The sequence below is a fragment of the Gymnodraco acuticeps genome, unplaced genomic scaffold (genome assembly GCF_902827175.1).
Source record: "Gymnodraco acuticeps unplaced genomic scaffold, fGymAcu1.1, whole genome shotgun sequence".
In the NCBI taxonomy this organism is placed as follows: Eukaryota; Metazoa; Chordata; class Actinopteri; order Perciformes; family Bathydraconidae; genus Gymnodraco; species Gymnodraco acuticeps.
In genome coordinates this window covers 61,684-80,132 of record NW_022990003.1, presented here as the reverse complement: position 1 = coordinate 80,132, position 18,449 = coordinate 61,684, and the positions used below count along the sequence as shown (strand labels likewise).

The window sequence follows — 18,449 nt, the reverse complement described above, 5'->3', positions numbered from 1 at the left end:
ATATGTTTTGGATTCAATATATCAGTATGGTGCATGTTCTTTGCATGCACAGAATGTATTGGTATAGCATTGACAAATAAAAGCCCATTTCTCACACGTTTTACACCATTCAACAGAGACTTTATTTCCAGTTCAGCAAATAATTTACCGCCTTCAAAAGAGTGTATTCATATATGAAGCAAAGAAATGCTACTGGTGATAAGAGAATAATTAAATCTACAAAGCAACAGTCTCCAGGATCCTCCATTTGGCACAGTGAATGAGAAAACATTCACTGTTCAAACAATCAGTTGTAAATAAATACATAATGCATCACAGCAAGCAGCCAAGTTTGTAATTTTTCATCAACATAGTGCATACAACATCAAATCTGATAACAATGATAACTGTCGATAACTATAATGATAATGGCAAGATTTGAGCAGAAGCAATATCATTTACAATCAGTGCATGCTCTAAGCATAATGACATTCATGTCCTCACCTAGTCTTACATGTCATGTGACACTGGGTGACGGTGCACTCCAGAAACAGCGAAGAATAAAATAAACTGCTTTTTTGAACAGTATTGCAATAACAGATGAAACACTTAGAGACATTAAATTATTTAACATTATATTTTGGCACTGAATTTTCATTAAATATATAATGAAAATATATAACCTCCCACCACCATGTAAGTGTATATATGAGGCTTATATATATAGTTTAGTATATATATCAACCTCAATCAATATTAAGTCAAATATTTACATTCACTTTCTGTGTGTGTGTGTGTGTGTGTTACACAGAGAGAAAATAACTGAGTTGATCAAACTTTTCTCATGATTGAAATGAAAGTATTTTTCCCTTTAACTGTAACACTTTGTATAATGTACAACTGTTATGATGAAAGAAAAACATTCACTGTGTATGCTCTTTTGATAGTAACAAATAAAGTATTGCCAAGTTCTCTGATGTTTCGGCCTCATAATAATGTAACTTAATAAATAGATACATTTCAACAACACCCTTTTACACTTAACCTATGCCTCCCACACTGCTATTAGTTCCCTTTGTTATCCATTTCTTACCCTTCATAAGGCACCAGTCCTAGTGATACAGACAGTTGGACCGTGAAGTAGGACCCACATTTGGCAAATCACCACATCAGTGCAACAAATCAAGAATAAAGCACTTCCACAAACTGATAAACCAGAGATACAGTGATGGTAAAACGTAAAAAAGTTAGAAAATAATGATAAAAGGGGAGTGAGGCCTTATAATCCTCAGACATTTCTCGTCCAAAATAATTGAATCTTCCTGCGGTGTTCAACTCTCACCGAGACGTTTTCTCCTCTAAATTGATACTTCATACTCCCGCGTGTCCTGTGGGAGTAAGAAATCAATCAGTAAAACAACAATTTAAGACTTTATTTTAGTTGATATGTAGTCAAATGTGAATAACAAAGTTGATAAGGCCAGAAAACATGTCAAGCATCAGCCTTATACTTACACCTGCCTCATAAAGAGGGTTGTTGAAGTCGGACTCGACCGTAATGGGACTGTACGAGTGTGTGTGAGAGAGAGACTTCCAGAAGAGCGGCTTCCACTCTAGTCTGCAGATGCTGGGAGGGGAACAAATACACTTACATTGAGAAAAGTTTATACATAAAGTGAGCTGAAGAAAAGTATACTACAAAAACTCGAAATCTTGCCAAGTACATTTGTCTAATATCTAGTCAGAATATGTCTTTACACCTGATATAAGACACGTCAGAAGTAACAATGCAGTGAGATATCGGGTCTTGTTTTTAGACAATGCATCATCTTGTTAAGTCAAATAATCTTATTTTGAGTCGTATCTCAGATGAAACATATTTCTTTACATATTTATTAGAAGATCACCAACTTTTGAGCATTTGCGGCTTATATTGTAGCACAACATTTCCTGATTCTGGTCAAATATAGTTCAAAATAAGTTTCCCCAGCTAATTACAAGATCTGATTTATCTAAATATCCCTTCTTATTTCAAGAAATCTAACCAAGCACATTTTCACTTGCTCTATTGGCAGAGTTTTGTACTTATTTCAAGTGAAAACAGCTTGTTTTCATTATTGTTTAACTTGTTTTTGGAGCAGCATTTTTTCCAGTGTAAAAGCGGTGTTACAAATTGATCAAGGAATAAATACAAGAGTACTTACTTCGTATAGTACATGTAAATTCCTCCAATCAGCAGGATGACCAGGATTATTGGCAGAATTATTGCCAAAGCGATGTTCTCACTCAGGATCTGATGGGACGGCTCGAAAGACTGGGACACTGTGGAATAGTCACCACAAAATTAAAAATGTTCACTAACCGTGGGGTGTTACTGCTCACAATGCACTATTGATTTGGACAAGTTAATACGATATAAAACATTAAAAAGAGGCTGCTAAATCTGAAGCAACTCTTAGTTTTGGAGCACCAATCACTTTCATAATCTAAATTGGGGAACTGAGATAGATGCTTCAGAGAAACACAGATTTACTGATGTCCGTTGTTATATACAATGTTATTTAATGCTCTAAAGCAGGGGTGTCCAAACTTTTTTCACAGAGGGCCACATAGAGACAAATATACGAAGGGCTGGGCCACTCACTAGAGGTATATTGCCTCATAAGTTCAGTTATAAGTTAGCAAAATCAATCAGATGTAGGTAAATTATGCTTGTCAATGTTGGCAGCTCATCCCTTAAAACGGAAGCCTCAGATGGATTATAATAAGGAGAAATAGGAAGGGTGTATTTCAAGCTTGTTATATTATCAACTAAGATATGTTAGAAAATGTTTCCAACTTTAATTTACTGAATGTATTTGAAAAGTGGTCTTATTAACACATGAATACTACTGTGTATTATATGTTTACATTTATATTTAAGAAGTACAATATAAGACAAGCACAAGTTTCATTTGTGGGCCGTATTACATTATACTTTTTTAATTTGCTGAGGGCCGATTCAACATGGTCCGCGGGCCGCATTTGGCCACCGGGCCGTAGTTTGGACACCCCTGCTCTAAAGGTTTGATGTGTCATGTTGTGTGTTTGTGCGAGTGACAAACTGATTGAAAGATCGCAGCAAGTGGATTTGGTCGCTCATATAAGAGCCTATTTCTGCTGGTCAAAAATGACAAGATGATACATTATATTAATTTAAAGGAGGATTACACTGTCCCAGTGTACACAATACAAACAATGGTTACTTTACATAGCAGCCTCTATTATACTGTGGTTTTTAATAGCACGTGAGGGCGGCTAAATAAGGGATTTGTATTCTAAATGTAACAGCTTTAAGTATGATTTATAAAGGACACGTAAAAAATAGGAGAAGACAAATCACCTTCTAATTTATGATCATCCAAAAGCTCCTCATATGCCACTGTGCGAGGGGAAGGAAAGAGAAGTCAAATACATTTCATAGGGAAGTCCTCAAGGATTGCATTAACATACAGTATTTGTATTCAGATCGATTCCGTCTTAATAAAGAAATGAGAGGCAAGAGCATAAAGCATCATTTTGAACAAACCTTGAGCTTAAACATTGCTAAAGACAGCTAGTATTAAAAACATAACCTCACTAATTCATATCTGGACCAGAGAATGAGAAGCATTGTTCAGTTCCTCGTCGGTTCCTCCAACAACCTCCAAACACAATCACAACCTTCACCTTTGCAGAAAGGCGGCGGGCTGTTCCACTGAGAGGGGTGGCCGGGTACGCAGCTGATAATGACCTCGCCGATGAGTTCGTATCCTTCATAACAGAAGAAACGCAGAGTCTCTCCAGCCTGGTAGTTGTGCTTGTACAAGGTTTGGTAACCATTGTCAGGAACGCCAGGGTTTGGGCAGGGGTCATATTTTACTGTTCAATCACATACAAACAACAAACCATAGTCATGTTTTTGCATTTATTTAGCAGCTATAAAATCATAAACATAAGAAGTAAAGAAAAGGGACTCACAGACACACTTGGGGCTACGATCGCTCCACTTGGGGGTGCCGGTGTCTCGTCCGTGGCAGGAGATCTGGCTTGGACCCTCCAGCTGGTAACCCTGGTTACATGAGAAACGAACGACTGTCCCCACTGCGAAACCTGCCTCGGGTCGCACTGAGCGCGCTCCGTTTACCACCTCTCCTGGGTCAGGACACTGCTGGACTGTGGGGGACAGAGTGGGACATTTAGTTATATGCAACGGACAGAGGAGCATAGCAACATGGGAGATGAATGCATTGAATGATTTCTACCAAAGTGAAAAACCTGGATGTGTTATGACAAATAGAAAAACTGAAACCACCACAGCAAACTGTTCACTCTATCTATTCACCTAATCTTACAGATACCAGAGTTAGCCAAGAGGATATTTTTTCATCTGTAGTCCCTGGACAGATTTGACATGTCAACCTAAAACACATTTCAAGACACAATGGTCGGTATGAAGCGTTTAACCATAGTCAGGTATTCTATGTACAAAGCCACCAGACTCCATTGAAGAAAAAACATTCATTTCACATTATGGAGCTTGAAAGTCGCTGGTTTACCGCTGCTTTTATCAGGGAGTCTGGTGGCTTTGGTGAGAGCATATTGTTAAAGCTATTTATCGAGTTGCATCCATTTTATCGCTTTTGTAAATAGCAAATGGATTTAGTTGTATTGCTTCAGTTAGAGTAGTTGTTTATGACTTTTTATGAAGGCAGCTTTGGGAACTAGTTGATTTTGGTGTTTATTGGAGACAAGTTGAGGTTTGATTTGGCACCGGAAATGGCTTATTTATATGTGAAAAGAAAATAAGCTGTACGATATTCTTGCCTGGACAATGGATTATTCCCTTTGTAAAATTCGGCATCTGGTCCTCCGAGGCAGTTTTATTTTTGAGTTAGTTATTGTTTTATTTGTTTTTGGTTTTAGCCGCTACACATAGATAACAGCTTCAGTTCTCCGTCACAAAGGGCTGTCTGACAGCAAAGTAGTGAAAATATTCAAAATATAGTGCACAGTTATACTGATATACTGTATATTCTTTAAGTCAGGGGTGTCAAACTCAAATACACAGTGGGCCAAAATAAGAAAAATGGGTACTAGTCGAGGGCCGGACTGGTTCAATGTTTATTGTAAAACTTATTGAAATGAACTTATTGCACATATTAAACCTGGAACTAACAAAGCTTAAATTATTGCCTATAAAAACAACATTAAACATTAAATAATCAGTTGCATTAATTTCTTATGGCTCTATCCGCAGCTTTTCAGGAGTCATTTCTTATGATTACATTTTCCCACAGGCCAACAACAGCTTCAAAAAAACTATTTCCCTCAAAGAAAAAACCAAACATGCCCTGTTGTCATGAGAGAAAAAGTGCAGAAGGAAACATCAATTTAAACTCAGTGTGCTGCTCTGTGATGCCAGTTCAAGCAGATACTTGGCATCTCATCTTGGGTGCAAGTTCATCAATGTTTGGGCTCAGGCTCTGAGAGGAGGAAACCCTCAGGATTGAGTGAAGGTGTGCGTGCAATATACCGGCGGGCCAGATCTAATAGTAATTAAAAATGATCCTGCGGGCCGAAATTAAATCCACCAAGGGCCTGATTTGGCCCCCGGGCCATGAGTTTGACACATGTGGCTTAAAGTGGACCTTTTTAAATATGTTTTGCTGCTGCCACCGTCCACAGCTATTCTTCTGTGCTGATACTCTTGTCTGTTTCTCCAAACGTGCTAATGGCCATCTACTGTAGGTAATACACTCACTATAGGTAATTATCTCATACTACCCTACTTCAAAGAATCCACACTATTCCTTTAATGAGTTAACGTACAGTATCTCCCACTTCTTGTCTCACCTTTGACACACGTAGGAGGACTGCTGCTCCAGGAGAGGTCCCACTGGCAGGTAATGATGTCCGATCCGCTGATGTCGTACCCCGGCTGGCACTGATAGGTCAGCACACTTCCTCTCACGGGGGACGAGTGGGACGAGCTGATCCAGCCAAAGTCGATTTGAGGGAGAGTCGGGCAGGTGTCATTTGGCTCAACCTCTGCACGACACAGACACAGAGCAAAAAGGAAAGGCATTCGAACCCTCAGGATCTTCAAGACCCTCTTATCTCACTGTTACAATGAGCAATGAACCAAGTGTCTTTAGGATCGTACTTACCATGGTAATGAATGAGGAATCCCTGACTCAGGATGAAACTGGAATCATCGGGGTCGCTCTGAAACTGGATGGTGACCTCTGACCCCCTGGACGAGACCTGGAAACGCTCCTTTGATCCCAGGTATTGTCCGATCACATGGGACGTGAGGTCATGCCCGTCAAACACGGTCAGCACATCAGTCTGGCGGATATTTAAACTTTAGGAAGAAAGACAAGAATAAAAAGGGCAATTAGGTTTCAATGATTAGATATTGTGGTATCTACCTTTCATTTTCAGGTGGAATTAACATATAGGCACTAAAGACATTCAGTATAATCTATGTGCAATCCGTTAAAAGGTAATATGGTACATTTTAGGCTTAGTGAGTATATCAATTCAGCAAAATGAAAGATTAAAAGCTACATATTGTAGTGAAATATTTGTATTTATTCATGTTAGCAAACTATGGATAAGCTTAAAATGGGAATAATTTGGGTAAAACTGTGAGCTGGATTTGGGGCCTGTTGACATGTGTTTTTGAGGACAAAGGAAGATGGGGGAAGGTGAGAGCATGTCTTGATTTGCATTCAACTTAGATCTAGCTACAGTGATTGGGGAAACCTAAGGTCTAAGGTGTTAGGGATATTTGGGGCTGCCAATCAAGGAGGTCCAAATGGGAGGATCTGATAACTCCTCCCATTGTCAAAGAGTATAAACACAGACACACACGCGGTGTTCAGCCTCTTTCCTCTAGCTGGCTCACGTGCAGGTAAATTCGGGATCCCAAAGATGAACTGTATTGAATTTGTACTGTATTGATTGTATTGCATTGTCATATTACCATTAAAGTAGATTAACGGTTACTTGGTAGCTCTGGATTCCTTCCTGTATTAACCAGCTTGATAGGGACGCGCGGAGATTTGAAAAGCGGACCAGATATCCCTTTAAATCTCTAACAATATGTAATGTAAAGGGATTATGTGATGAAATATGTGTGCTGATTTTTTGCAACATAACATTTCATCTATTTAGATATACATTCAAAGGCACACAAATCAAACATGGTTGGAAACGTATTCATTGCCAACAACTTCAAGTATCAAAACTCACATCTGGACATCCAGTTCAATGCGTTTCTCCTCGTTGCCATGGATCTGCCATACACAGTCCAGCCCTTTGGAGTAGCTCTGTGGCCAATCAGGAGACAGGATGGTGCCGGCCGGCTCCGTCAGCTCCCCTCCGCACAGAGCTGCAGAGGAGAGGAGAGAACGATGAAAGGGCCGATGAAATAACAACAGAAGCCGGAAAAAGAAGAGCAACTGGAAAAAAACAAGTTATTAATGAAGAGAGAGAAAATAAGTAAGAGAAAAATGATCAAGGAGACATAATAGAGACTGTGCCGAAGAGTATAGGGTATCATAAGGAATGGCTTGTGTAAACTTGTATTAGCGACACATTGTGTTGATCTATGGTGTTATCTGTATTAACTATTCTGCGGCTAAGGCTGTCCAATGAAAGAATATGATCATTTTGACACCATAGCCTTGTTACTTCGAGAAACCTATCCTTGCAGAAATAAAACAAAAACAGTAAGGTAGTTGTTTCAGTCGGGAGATGGCACCTCTAAGGTGCAAATAACATCGATAAGAGCCAAATTCAGCACTTCTATTTCAGATCTTTTTCGTTTTTTGTTGGGAGGATGCAGCTGAATTCACCGGAAGGTCTTTCTCTCATACGAAGCACAAATGCGAACACACAAGTGGCCATCGGTTGTGGAGTAAGGTTTGTTTACAGCAACATGAGATGGAATAAAACAATGCGTGAAAGTTTCGCACACACACTTTCTTGAGATCATGACCACAACATTTGTGAAAAATATTATATGGGAGCATAACAGTCGGGCAGATATGAGCAGAATAAAATATTAACAATCAGATAGGAACGCAACAGCTGATGCCTCATTTTGAAACAGCTTCCACTCTGACAGAACAGAATGAGTTACAAGCAGAAACGCTGCACAACATATGGCTTTCTGAATGTATTTCACTTAGTTAAACTCTAGCACCTGTTGGAGTGTCTCTGCCAGTTTTATTTACATCTCTCACTTGCTCTCACTTTTCACAGCATGACAGCAGTTCAGCAGATGACACAGTCAGCGTGGCTGCAGCTACAACATCTTGATGCTTCAATCACCCACTCAACTCTTTGAATATAAATGAATCAAATTACTTTCTCAAACTTAGAAAAGTTTTGGAATTAAGAATATTTAGATTTAGTTAAAGAGACCCTATTATATGTTTTGGTTTCAAAATGTATTTTGTGCCTCTACTGTGACATGTTTACATGCCTTAACGTTCAAAAAGCTCTTTATGTTTCTCAGACTGCCTGTGCTGCAGCACCTCTTTTCACCCTCTGTCTGAAACCAGAGCCCAGTCTGCTCTGATTGGCTGACCGTTAGCTGGCCGGCTCTGTTGTGATTGGTTAACCCCTTGGAGATGTTCCGCCCCTTAGACTTTCACGAACAATGTGTTAGAGCACTAGCCAATAGAAGAACGAGTGTTACATAGTGATGTCACTATGTCGCTGAAGTAAACAAATGGGGCTAACTGAGGCAGTTTGGGCAGGGAGGGGGTGTGTGGGAGAGAAACTCCCTCTCACGAGAAATTTGGGGTTTGAGCCTTTGCAGACCATTTACATGCACTAAAACCTATATAACACACTAAAGGAAAGGGGAAATCCCAAGAAGCACAAAAGGGGCCTCATTAAATCGTAAAAGTAGCCCAGAAACAAAAGACATCTGTTTTCATTTACTTATTGAAAACACAACCATGTTCTGAATCTTACCTTTGCACACAGGCTCGCTGTCATTCCAGTGAGGATTGCTGGGGTCGACACACTCAATGGTCCCTGAACCTTGCTCCATCACAAAGCCTGGAGAGCAGGTGAAGGCAACAGTGGTGCCCAGCTGATATGTGATGTCACTGCTGCTGAAATTTCCATGGGGCATGTAGGGCTCCCAGCAGTGTTCCTCATCGAAAGCTGAAAAAGACAAACAAAGAGGACTCGTTGCATGTGTGTATGATCTGGACAAAGGGTTTCCCTGTTCCTTGGTACCCTTGCTCTACCCCTTTAATTGAGGAGGAAGCCACTTTTCACAATCTAACACCCTCTTGGCTAGAAAAAGCCCAGGTGTAAGGCGCTAAAAGCTCAAGTAGTGAACATCTCCAAAGCCTAAAATAAATCCCACTGCAGTTTGGCAGACTGTGAGCACGTATGTGGCTCATTATGGCCCGCTAAAGCAAAACAACACATTCATGAGAAAATAGCCTTGGTATTCCAGACGGCCCCCCTCTCTTTTTAAATATAATATTCATTGCATATCTACCTAAATTATCTATAAATGATGAAGAGAGATCCCTCTTCCAGGATGCACAGACATGCTAAGGTGGTTGTGTGTATAGAAGATAATAAAATATAGACAATCCAAATTATAAAAATGATAACCTTTCACAATGATTCTAGAGATTAAAAGAACCTGTAACAAGAGAAACGTCACCTTTTCAATTCCTATAATTAGAAAACACATCTTACTTGTTTATCAGGTAGAATACTGATACATATCATACAATAAGGAGGTTAGGAGGACACACTGCCTTTGTGTTTTCCCTCTGCTCACCCTCGTATCGCAGCGCCAGCAGCAGAGGGATGGAGGAAGAGTCGGCGGTGAGCTCCAGGTACAGCGTGGAGCTCTCACTCAGCAGCCCACGCTCCGGGACATCATCCAGGTCTGAGTCAAAGAGCGGTGTAGACAGGGAACTGTTTCCACTGCGCACTATTAACCTGAGGGGAACACATCATAAACACACCTAATGTCAGGCTGAAGAAGAGAGGGAAGCGTTATAATCAGTGTGTGAATGTGTCGCATCAATGTGCTCGGTGAGCAGATTGAAGGCAATTCACATCAATGTACACAATATCTTGTTTTTTAATTACTGCACATATTTTATATTTTATTCCAATTCCATTTCAATGTAAATACTGCTATATTTTACTATACTTTTTAATATTTTTTTAGTTATTATAGTTTTCTTAAAATAGTTTTCTATCTGTGTTTTGAATTTTTGTTTTACTTATGTAACACCAAGTCAAATTCCTCATAAACGTGTCAACCTACCTGGTAATAAACCTGCTTCTGATTCTGATCAAAAATAACTTGATTTTAAATCAATAGTTGTATACAGTAACAGTACGTACCCTAAAACCAGAGTAAACAAAAACGGATTCTTCGATACACAAAGTAGTGGAAACACAAACGTACTTATCATCGTCTTCATCCAGCGCGATCCTCTCGAAGTGCAGGTGGAGTCTGTGCCCCTCTTTGGCTTCGATCAGCCAGTGGCAGCTCAGGTTATTTCCATTGCTGTGGTTACTGACAGATGGAGGGGTTGGAGACAGAATCCGGCCGACTGTTGCATTGCGAATCCACCCTCCACATGACACAGCTGAGGACAATAACATCCCACGAATCACTCTCCAAAATTCGACACTTTAACAACCAATCAATCAATCAAATGTTATTTATAAAGCCGATTATCACAAATTACACGTTCGTCTCAGGCAAGGACAATCTCCCAATGACACCCCCACAATTGACGGGGAAAACAATCTCAGGGAGAGCAACAAAGAAGGGATCCCTCTCAGGACGGACAGACATGCAATACATCTTGTGGGTTTTGACTAAAAAAGATCATAAATAACAACATGGACAGCCCAAAACTCAAAAATGATAATGTGAACATATATAAAAAAGATGGAGGGTGTCAAAAATCATCTACGTGCCTCCAAAAATAAGGTGGGCTGGACTACCGCAACAGGTGACTCATAATCCAGATGTAACCTTTATTATTAAGAACCTGCCAGATGAGAGACACAACAACTCTGGGGAGGATGCCCCGGATGCTGAGTTAGTAACATGTTCAGTGTTGTATGAAACTGAGTAAACTGACCGACACATTGGGGCTCAGAGGTGCTCCAGTGAGGTTGTGTTGTGTTGACACAAGTAGAAACCTCATGGCCGCGGACCTGGAAACCTGGATCACAGTGGAAGTGGGCCTGGCCTCCAGGGTGGATGTCTGTCACTGTCACTCCGCCTTTCTCAGGAGACTGAGGAAACGGGCAGGACAGCAGGAAGGCTGTGGATGAAACAGGAAGTCAATAATATTCATTTTAAAAGAAGTTTGGTGACGCAGCTTTCATTAACTATGCCCCAAAGCTATGGAACAAAAATACCTGTAGACATCAGGGAGGCAAGCTCGGTGGAAGTCTTTCAAAAAGAAACTCAAAACACATTTGTACAATTTAGCCTTTTAGAAAGCAAACTCCTGCGCTCTGCTGCACTTTCTCAATGCATTGCTTAGCATTTTAACCTGTCACCTGATTGTGTGTTGAATTTGAATTATCCTCCTTTTATTGCACAATTTCATCGTTGTACCTTTAATTTAAATGTATTTTATGTTTTTAAATGCTAACTGTATTCTGTGTGATATCAATGTTCTGTGAAATGTCTATGTGAAGCACCTTGAACTGCACTTATTGTATCAAAGGTACTATAGAAATAAAGATTATTATTATTATTTTCAAATGAAAGGTACAAAATGGACATATTTCCCTTCATATTTCCAATGTATTCTTCTACTGGTGAATGTCTACTCTTTGCCCCTCTCGACCAGTGTTTCTCAAACTTTTTTATACCAAGGACCACTTAACCAATAAAAAAACACTTGCGGACCACCAACTCCACAAATATCCAAAAACACATAGTTGATCTAGAACAGATTACAAATCGCCTGAAAATGGTACAAACAGGTGGCAACATGTGTGACAAAGGTGTTGAAATGGGCTATATCATGCAATCACAAGTGGAACTTAAGCTCGCTCCATTGTGGAGATAGTCCCACGAGAGTGCGGAAAACTTAAATGTATTTATTTATTTCAAATGTGAAATGTTACCAATATACTCACGGACCACTAGGGGGCGCTCACGGGCCACCAGTGGTCCGCGGACCACACTTTGAGAAGCACTGCTAGACTATCATGCTGTCAAAACTCTCACATGTTTTTCTGACCATTCAGTTGACCTTTCATATTCTGTGAAATTATCAGCTGGATTGATCTTTTAATCTTGAGATCTCTGTTGCGCTGCCATTCTGTCTCCTCCTCCTCCTCCTCCTCCTCCTCCTCCTCCTCCTCCTCCTCCTCCTCCTCCTCCTCCTCCTCCTCCTCCTCCTCCTCCTCCTCCTCCTCCTCCTCCTCCTCCTCCTCCTCCTCCTCCTCCCCGATCGTCCCAGGTGACTTGGCAGAGCAGGATCCATCTTCACTATTTCTTAATGCTCTTAATGTTTTTCATTTTTGTAAAGCACTTTGAATCGCCTTGTGTTGAAAGGTGCTGTATAAATAAACGTGCCTTATCACCATGGGTCCTCATTTTGAAACTGAACATTTTCTCTGTTGCTTTCTTCGTTCTTGATTAAAAGTTGTTATTCATTCTTAATCTGTTTCTCCTGATTGAACTTAACCCACAGTAAAGAGCTCAGTGTCGCTTGAGGGCTCAGAGAACACACTGAAGAATGAAGATATTAGCTTGCTTTAAACTCTATGGATAATGTCACAAGTTAGAGAAATCAAGAGTTAGCAAAATGTAAAAAACAGTCCTTGGATTTTTGAGCATTTTTTTCTGTCTATATCCATTGGCATATTTACGATGCTTTTATGCTTTGAAATACGCATTTAAACGAGAGAAAATAGATCCAAGGGAAGACCTGTCATTTCTATTTTCATAATGAATGCAGAACAGTCGGTTTACCTTGATAGTGGAGGCTGAACACGCCGTGGTTGGACTGTCGGAGGCTGCGATAGTGTATGTACACCTGATTGGTTGTGCTGCGAATCACCTGACCCTCCCTCATCAGGGTCTCATTGGCTAACAGCTCTGGTCCTGAACCTCCATGACCCATGATGGTCAGAGACTCTTTCTTAGACAGGTTTACCTTCCTCACCTGGAGGAATAAAAGAAGAAGTGCTGTAATGACATGTAACCTGACCTGTAAATTACAAGGGAATTCATACATAAATATACAGCCTAATCAAACGTATGACATCATCATAGTTATAATAATGCACATTTAAGATGAACAAATGAAAACATTGAATAGAAAGTGAGTTGTTTGAAATGGTCCTAATACAATTTGATGATAAGATGTATTATGTTTCCGTCTTTTAAGTCGTGTATGTCTGTTACGACCCTGGGTCGTTAGGTCATTTGTGTGTGTATTTTTCCCTCCTGTGTCTGTGAGTGTGTGTGTGTGTGTGTGTGTGTGTGTGTGTGTGTGTGTGTGTGTGTGTGTGTGTGTGTGTTAGGGAGCAAGCAGGTGGTGCCCGTTAGCTGTTTAGCTACCTTCTGCATGCTGATTGGTCCACCTGAGGAGACGGGAGCATATTAAGCTGCAGCCGTGCAGTTCCTCGGCCGCTCTCTGACTCAACTTCTCCTACTCCCATCTCTGTCCTGTTGTGCTGTGTACCTACATTTGACCGTATACCGGTCCTTCTCTTCTGCTGTGAGACTGTAGGAAGAAAAGCTGCTAAACCTGTCTTTGTAGACACGATTTATTTTCTCAGGAGTGCAAAACTCTTTTTCTTTTGGATTATTAGTTTTCTCCTGTTTTACGTTAAGAAGCCTGCAGCCTACGTTTATTTTTCTCATTTGTTAGGTAAGATTTTTGTGTTTTAAAGGTTAGTTCATTTTGTGGTTTTGTTACTCCTGTTTGTTATATTTGTAATAAGACTTTCAGCATGTTTTTCTGAAAGTATTTTTGGATTCTGATTTGGTAATTCAATTGACCAAAACGACATTCTCTGTCTTGCCGTCCTGGGACTGACCTCCTTTTCCCCTCTCTCTCCAAGTGAGGTTCTTACCCTCATTACCTCTGCCCGCCCTACCACCTGTCCTCTGGACCCTATCCCTTCAAACCTCCTTCAGACTATCGCTCCTGATATTCTACCGTTTCTCACCCATTTCATCAACACTTCTCTAACTTCTGGTCACTTTCCAAACAGTCTCAAGGAGGCAAGAGTAAACCCTCTCCTAAAGAAACCCACTCTCAACCCGTCTGATGTTATAAACTACAGGCCTGTCTCTCTCCTCCCGTTCCTGTCTAAAACACTTGAACGCGCTGTCTTTAGACAACTCTCCTGCTATCTCCATCAGAATAACCTTCTGGATCCGCACCAGTCTGGTTTCAAGGCAGGTCACTCCACAGAAACTGCCCTCCTTGCTGTCACTGAGGAACTGCACACTGCTAAAGCAGCCTCCCTCTCCTCTGTCATCATCCTGTTGGACCTGTCTGCTGCATTCGACACGGTGAATCATCAGATACTCCTTCGCACTCTCCTTCGCACTTGGAGTTTCAGGCTCTACACTTTCCCTCCTCACCTCATACCTCAAAGACCGCACCTGCAGGGTTACTTGGAGAGGGTCCGAGTCCGACCCTTGTTAATTAACTACAGGGGTCCCTCAGGGCTCTGTTCTTGGTCCCCTCCTCTTCTCCTTGTACACAAACTCGCTCGGATCAGTCATTAGCCCGCATGGTTTTTCATACCACTGCTACGCTGACGACACCCAATTAATTCTGTCCTTTCCCCGCTCAGAGACCCAGGTCGTCGCACGCATCTCTGCTTGTCTAGCTGCCATCTCTCAGAGGATGTCTGATCATCACCTCAAGCTCAACCTTGACAAGACTGAACTGCTCTTCCTTCCGGGAAAAGATTGTCCCACTCTTGACCTAACAATCAACATCGGCACCTCTGTTGTTTCCCCGACTCAGACTGCAAGGAATCTGGGTGTGACCCTAGATAACAACCTGTCCTTCACTGCAAACATCGCTGCTACAACCCGCTGCTGCAGATACACGCTTTACAACATCAGGAGGATGCGTCCCCAGCTGACCCAGAAAGCGATGCAGGTTCTGGTCCAGGCTCTCGTCATCTCACGCCTAGACTACTGTAACTCCCTCCTGGCTGGTCTACCTGCATGTGCCATCCGACCTCTGCAGCTCATCCAGAATGCAGCGGCTCGCCTGGTCTTCAACCTTCCTAAATTCTCCCACACCACGCCGCTCCTCCGCTCCCTTCACTGGCTTCCGGTAACTGCTAGAATCCACTTCAAGACAATGGTACTTGCGTACCATGCTGCGAATGGATCTGGCCCTTCCTACATCCAGGACATGGTTAAACCGTACACCCCAGCACGTGCACTCCGCTCTGCATCAACCAAACGGCTCGCTGCACCCTCGCTGCGAAGGGGACCCAAGTTCCCATCAGCAAAAACACGTGGGTTTGCTATCCTGGCTCCTAAATGGTGGAATGAGCTCCCCATTGACATCAGGATAGCAGATAGCTTACACACCTTCTGGCGCAGACTGAAAACTCATCTCTTTCGACTCCACTTCGAGCGATAGAACTATTAACAAAGCACTTATATACTAATAAAGGGCTGGCTTATCTAAAGCCAGTTGAGTAGCACTTGAAATGTTTTTGCTCTATGAAGCCTGATGTACTTATATGATTCTGTTTTCTTCAAGTTTGTATTTTGTTGGTCGAACGCACTTATTGTAAGTCGCTTTGGATAAAAACGTCAGCTAAATGCAATGTAATGTAATGTAATGTTCTTGGGAGTGGGGAGAGTGCAACTTTATGCTGCGCCTATAGGTTCCCCTAGATCTGGGCGTAACAATGTCTTAGCTATAATTAGCTACATTTCACTTAATGGTGGAATAAGCTAGAAGTTAATACAGTAGAGCTTAATGACCATTTTGCTGCAGCAACATTATTACAGTTATAATTAGTGCACTCCCATGTGATTACTGCTAACATTTTTATTAATGCAGCTAATTACAGATAATTCACTTTGTTAAGGTACACCACCGACCCCGTCACCATGTATTAGAATGAAATGTTAAAACCCAGAGTGTTTCAACATTTTTGACAGGTATCTGAGGTCACATGAAAAGATTAATGTAAAGGTTTTTCTGGCTCTTTACAAATGTTCCTTTTCCATAATCAGATAAAATACTTTATATTTGAAGAGGTGAGTAATTATTGATTTATAGGAGATAATGCACATTACCTGAATTTCCACTCCATATCCTGGATATACAGTAATGCTGTATGTGCATTCCAGAGGGGAAAAAGTTGAGGATGATGAAGCCGCATCTGGTGACTCGACAACATCCTCCATTGCTGACAAGGTCGCATTGCATTGTACTGTGAAAAGAGAGAAAGGGCGAGAGAAGAGAAAAGTAAGACATGTCAACAAACATAAAGGATTTTATAGCAACAGCTTAATTGAAAATGAACCTCTTGGAAGTTTCTGAGCTGTGACAGATCATAGATTGATTTTTTTCCCAACGGATATTTTCACAGCCAGTAAAGGAGTTTGGACTCAAGGTACATGTTGCAAAGTCAAGTCAACATGCGTATAGCTTAATGAACATTTGGGGAATAAAATCAACTGAATTCAAACCCTTAAAAGTTGTCACAACCCCAATACAGAGAGGAAAGGTCAGACAACTACTCCAATATGCCCTATAATTATTGTTATGGAAATAATTGTCATAGACGCCAAGATGTGACATACAGGACAAACCTTGATGTCTGTTTACCTTCTTTAAGGACACAGGCGGCTTAGCCAATAATGTTATTGTTCCCATTCTGTGACCGGTCAATACTGGGTCACAGATGGTCTGTGTTGTGGGTACACTGGGACACTTCCTTCTCTGTATTTGTGGACTCCAAGGTAAAATCTTCGAGGTCATAAGTGTCCGAGGCAAGTAGCTCAGTGTTCCCACACTGTTTAGGCTATCTTCTCAAATATGTTGTTTACTCTCTGCGAAACCAGTTAGATGGGCTGGCAAGAGAGAGGCTCTCCAGAATTGACGTGGCAACTCTACCGTGAAGTCAGAACCTCTGACTCTTGGACTTGTGATGTGAATCCTCCGGCCGTTAACTCCAAATAAACCATCATGTGTTTGACATCAAAGCTACTGCTCTTCCCGTGTCTCCTTCCTGAGTCGGTGACTCCCACTGAATAGCTACACAGAAGTTTCCTCTACAATTATAATAAAATGTATCCATTTTGTTGGTTGCGATAATTGAAGTTGTATTAGGTTGCATTTGGCTCTATTTCATGGCACTACATGCCACTACTATATCTTTGCCACAAGCATTTCTGCAGACAATACTATTACACAGAAAGAAGAAGATAAGGCATTATGCTGTTGCATCCCAGAGATCTGATGTTTTTTGGATGAGGACTTGTGGGAGTGCTTTGAGCCTTCAGTATGTGAAGATGATGAGTGAAGTTACAACTCTTTTACCGAACTGTGTGAACTGTTTGGCCACTGATTCTCCAAGATGCGTCTGAAACCCCTGAAGATCTGTGCTGCATTAACCAAGAACTCATGAAGGATATATAGTCAAATATGTAAAGAAGCACAATACCTGGTGCTCGTTGCTAACAATTGTACATTATTGAGGGATACCACTCACATAGAGTGCAGACAGGTAACACATAGCTCTCTTTCTGTTGTCAGGTGTAAGGTGATGCTAGTACACTGAGAGGAAGACCTTGATCCTGGAAGCAATTCTGTCTTAATGCTGACAATAATTGTATCCTGGTCAGATTCTGCTTGTCTGCTTTCTTTATTATTTTCAAACGACTAACATTTTGTTTCTGGTGTGCATTAAATACATCTACTGGTTCATTTATAATATATAAACGCAGTCAACAATAGCATACTTAGTAGCATTTTTTTATGGTCTACTTTGTTAAGCATTTGTCAATGTAGTTGACAATTTGGTTGTATGCCTCTCACTTTGTGCGAAATCGTCATAATTGAAGGAATACTTGATACTAAACGAGTTGTGTGATGTTGCATTGGCCTCGATCTTTGAGCAACACATTCTAATCAGATCATCCTTGAGTAAAGTGGATGTTTGTGCCAAATAAAAAAAAAAAAGTCCTCGCAGCGTTTCCAAGAAACTGTGTTCACAACAATGGGATGCACTGTGACATTTGGTTGAATGTGACAGACAAACAGATAAACAGATTTACTGACAGACAGCCCAAAACATAATGCCTCTGGCCTCAGCTGACTCCGACTCAGATGCATGAAAAAACACATCTTTCAAATAGGTCAGTGCTGAGTTGCAAATCATAGTAGATGACGTGCACTGCTGGGTAGCCAGTG

The 18,449-nt window shown here is 41.1% G+C and overlaps 1 protein-coding gene across 4 annotated transcripts in view; it reads right to left on the bottom strand.

The window, feature by feature from the left end:
• Positions 1 to 98: 98 nt before the first annotated feature.
• sez6l2 (seizure related 6 homolog (mouse)-like 2) overlaps positions 99 to 18,449 on the bottom strand; it is a 23,355-nt gene continuing 5,004 nt past the window's right edge. For 3 of the 4 annotated variants that reach the window (XM_034212958.1, XM_034212956.1, XM_034212959.1), the window contains exons 5-19: positions 16,328 to 16,464; positions 13,010 to 13,202; positions 11,154 to 11,339; positions 10,466 to 10,649; positions 9,824 to 9,987; positions 8,992 to 9,186; positions 7,258 to 7,396; positions 6,168 to 6,364; positions 5,854 to 6,048; positions 3,979 to 4,173; positions 3,688 to 3,879; positions 3,362 to 3,400; positions 2,184 to 2,301; positions 1,495 to 1,606; positions 99 to 1,367 (exon numbers count right to left, since the gene is read on the bottom strand). In XM_034212958.1, coding sequence (XP_034068849.1) covers positions 1,338 to 1,367; positions 1,495 to 1,606; positions 2,184 to 2,301; positions 3,362 to 3,400; positions 3,688 to 3,879; positions 3,979 to 4,173; positions 5,854 to 6,048; positions 6,168 to 6,364; positions 7,258 to 7,396; positions 8,992 to 9,186; positions 9,824 to 9,987; positions 10,466 to 10,649; positions 11,154 to 11,339; positions 13,010 to 13,202; positions 16,328 to 16,464 — 2,276 coding nt within the window. In that variant the 3' untranslated portion in view covers positions 99 to 1,337. The remainder of the gene's footprint in view (positions 1,368 to 1,494; positions 1,607 to 2,183; positions 2,302 to 3,361; positions 3,401 to 3,687; positions 3,880 to 3,978; positions 4,174 to 5,853; positions 6,049 to 6,167; positions 6,365 to 7,257; positions 7,397 to 8,991; positions 9,187 to 9,823; positions 9,988 to 10,465; positions 10,650 to 11,153; positions 11,340 to 13,009; positions 13,203 to 16,327; positions 16,465 to 18,449) is intronic. The other variant, XM_034212957.1, reaches the window with a different exon arrangement.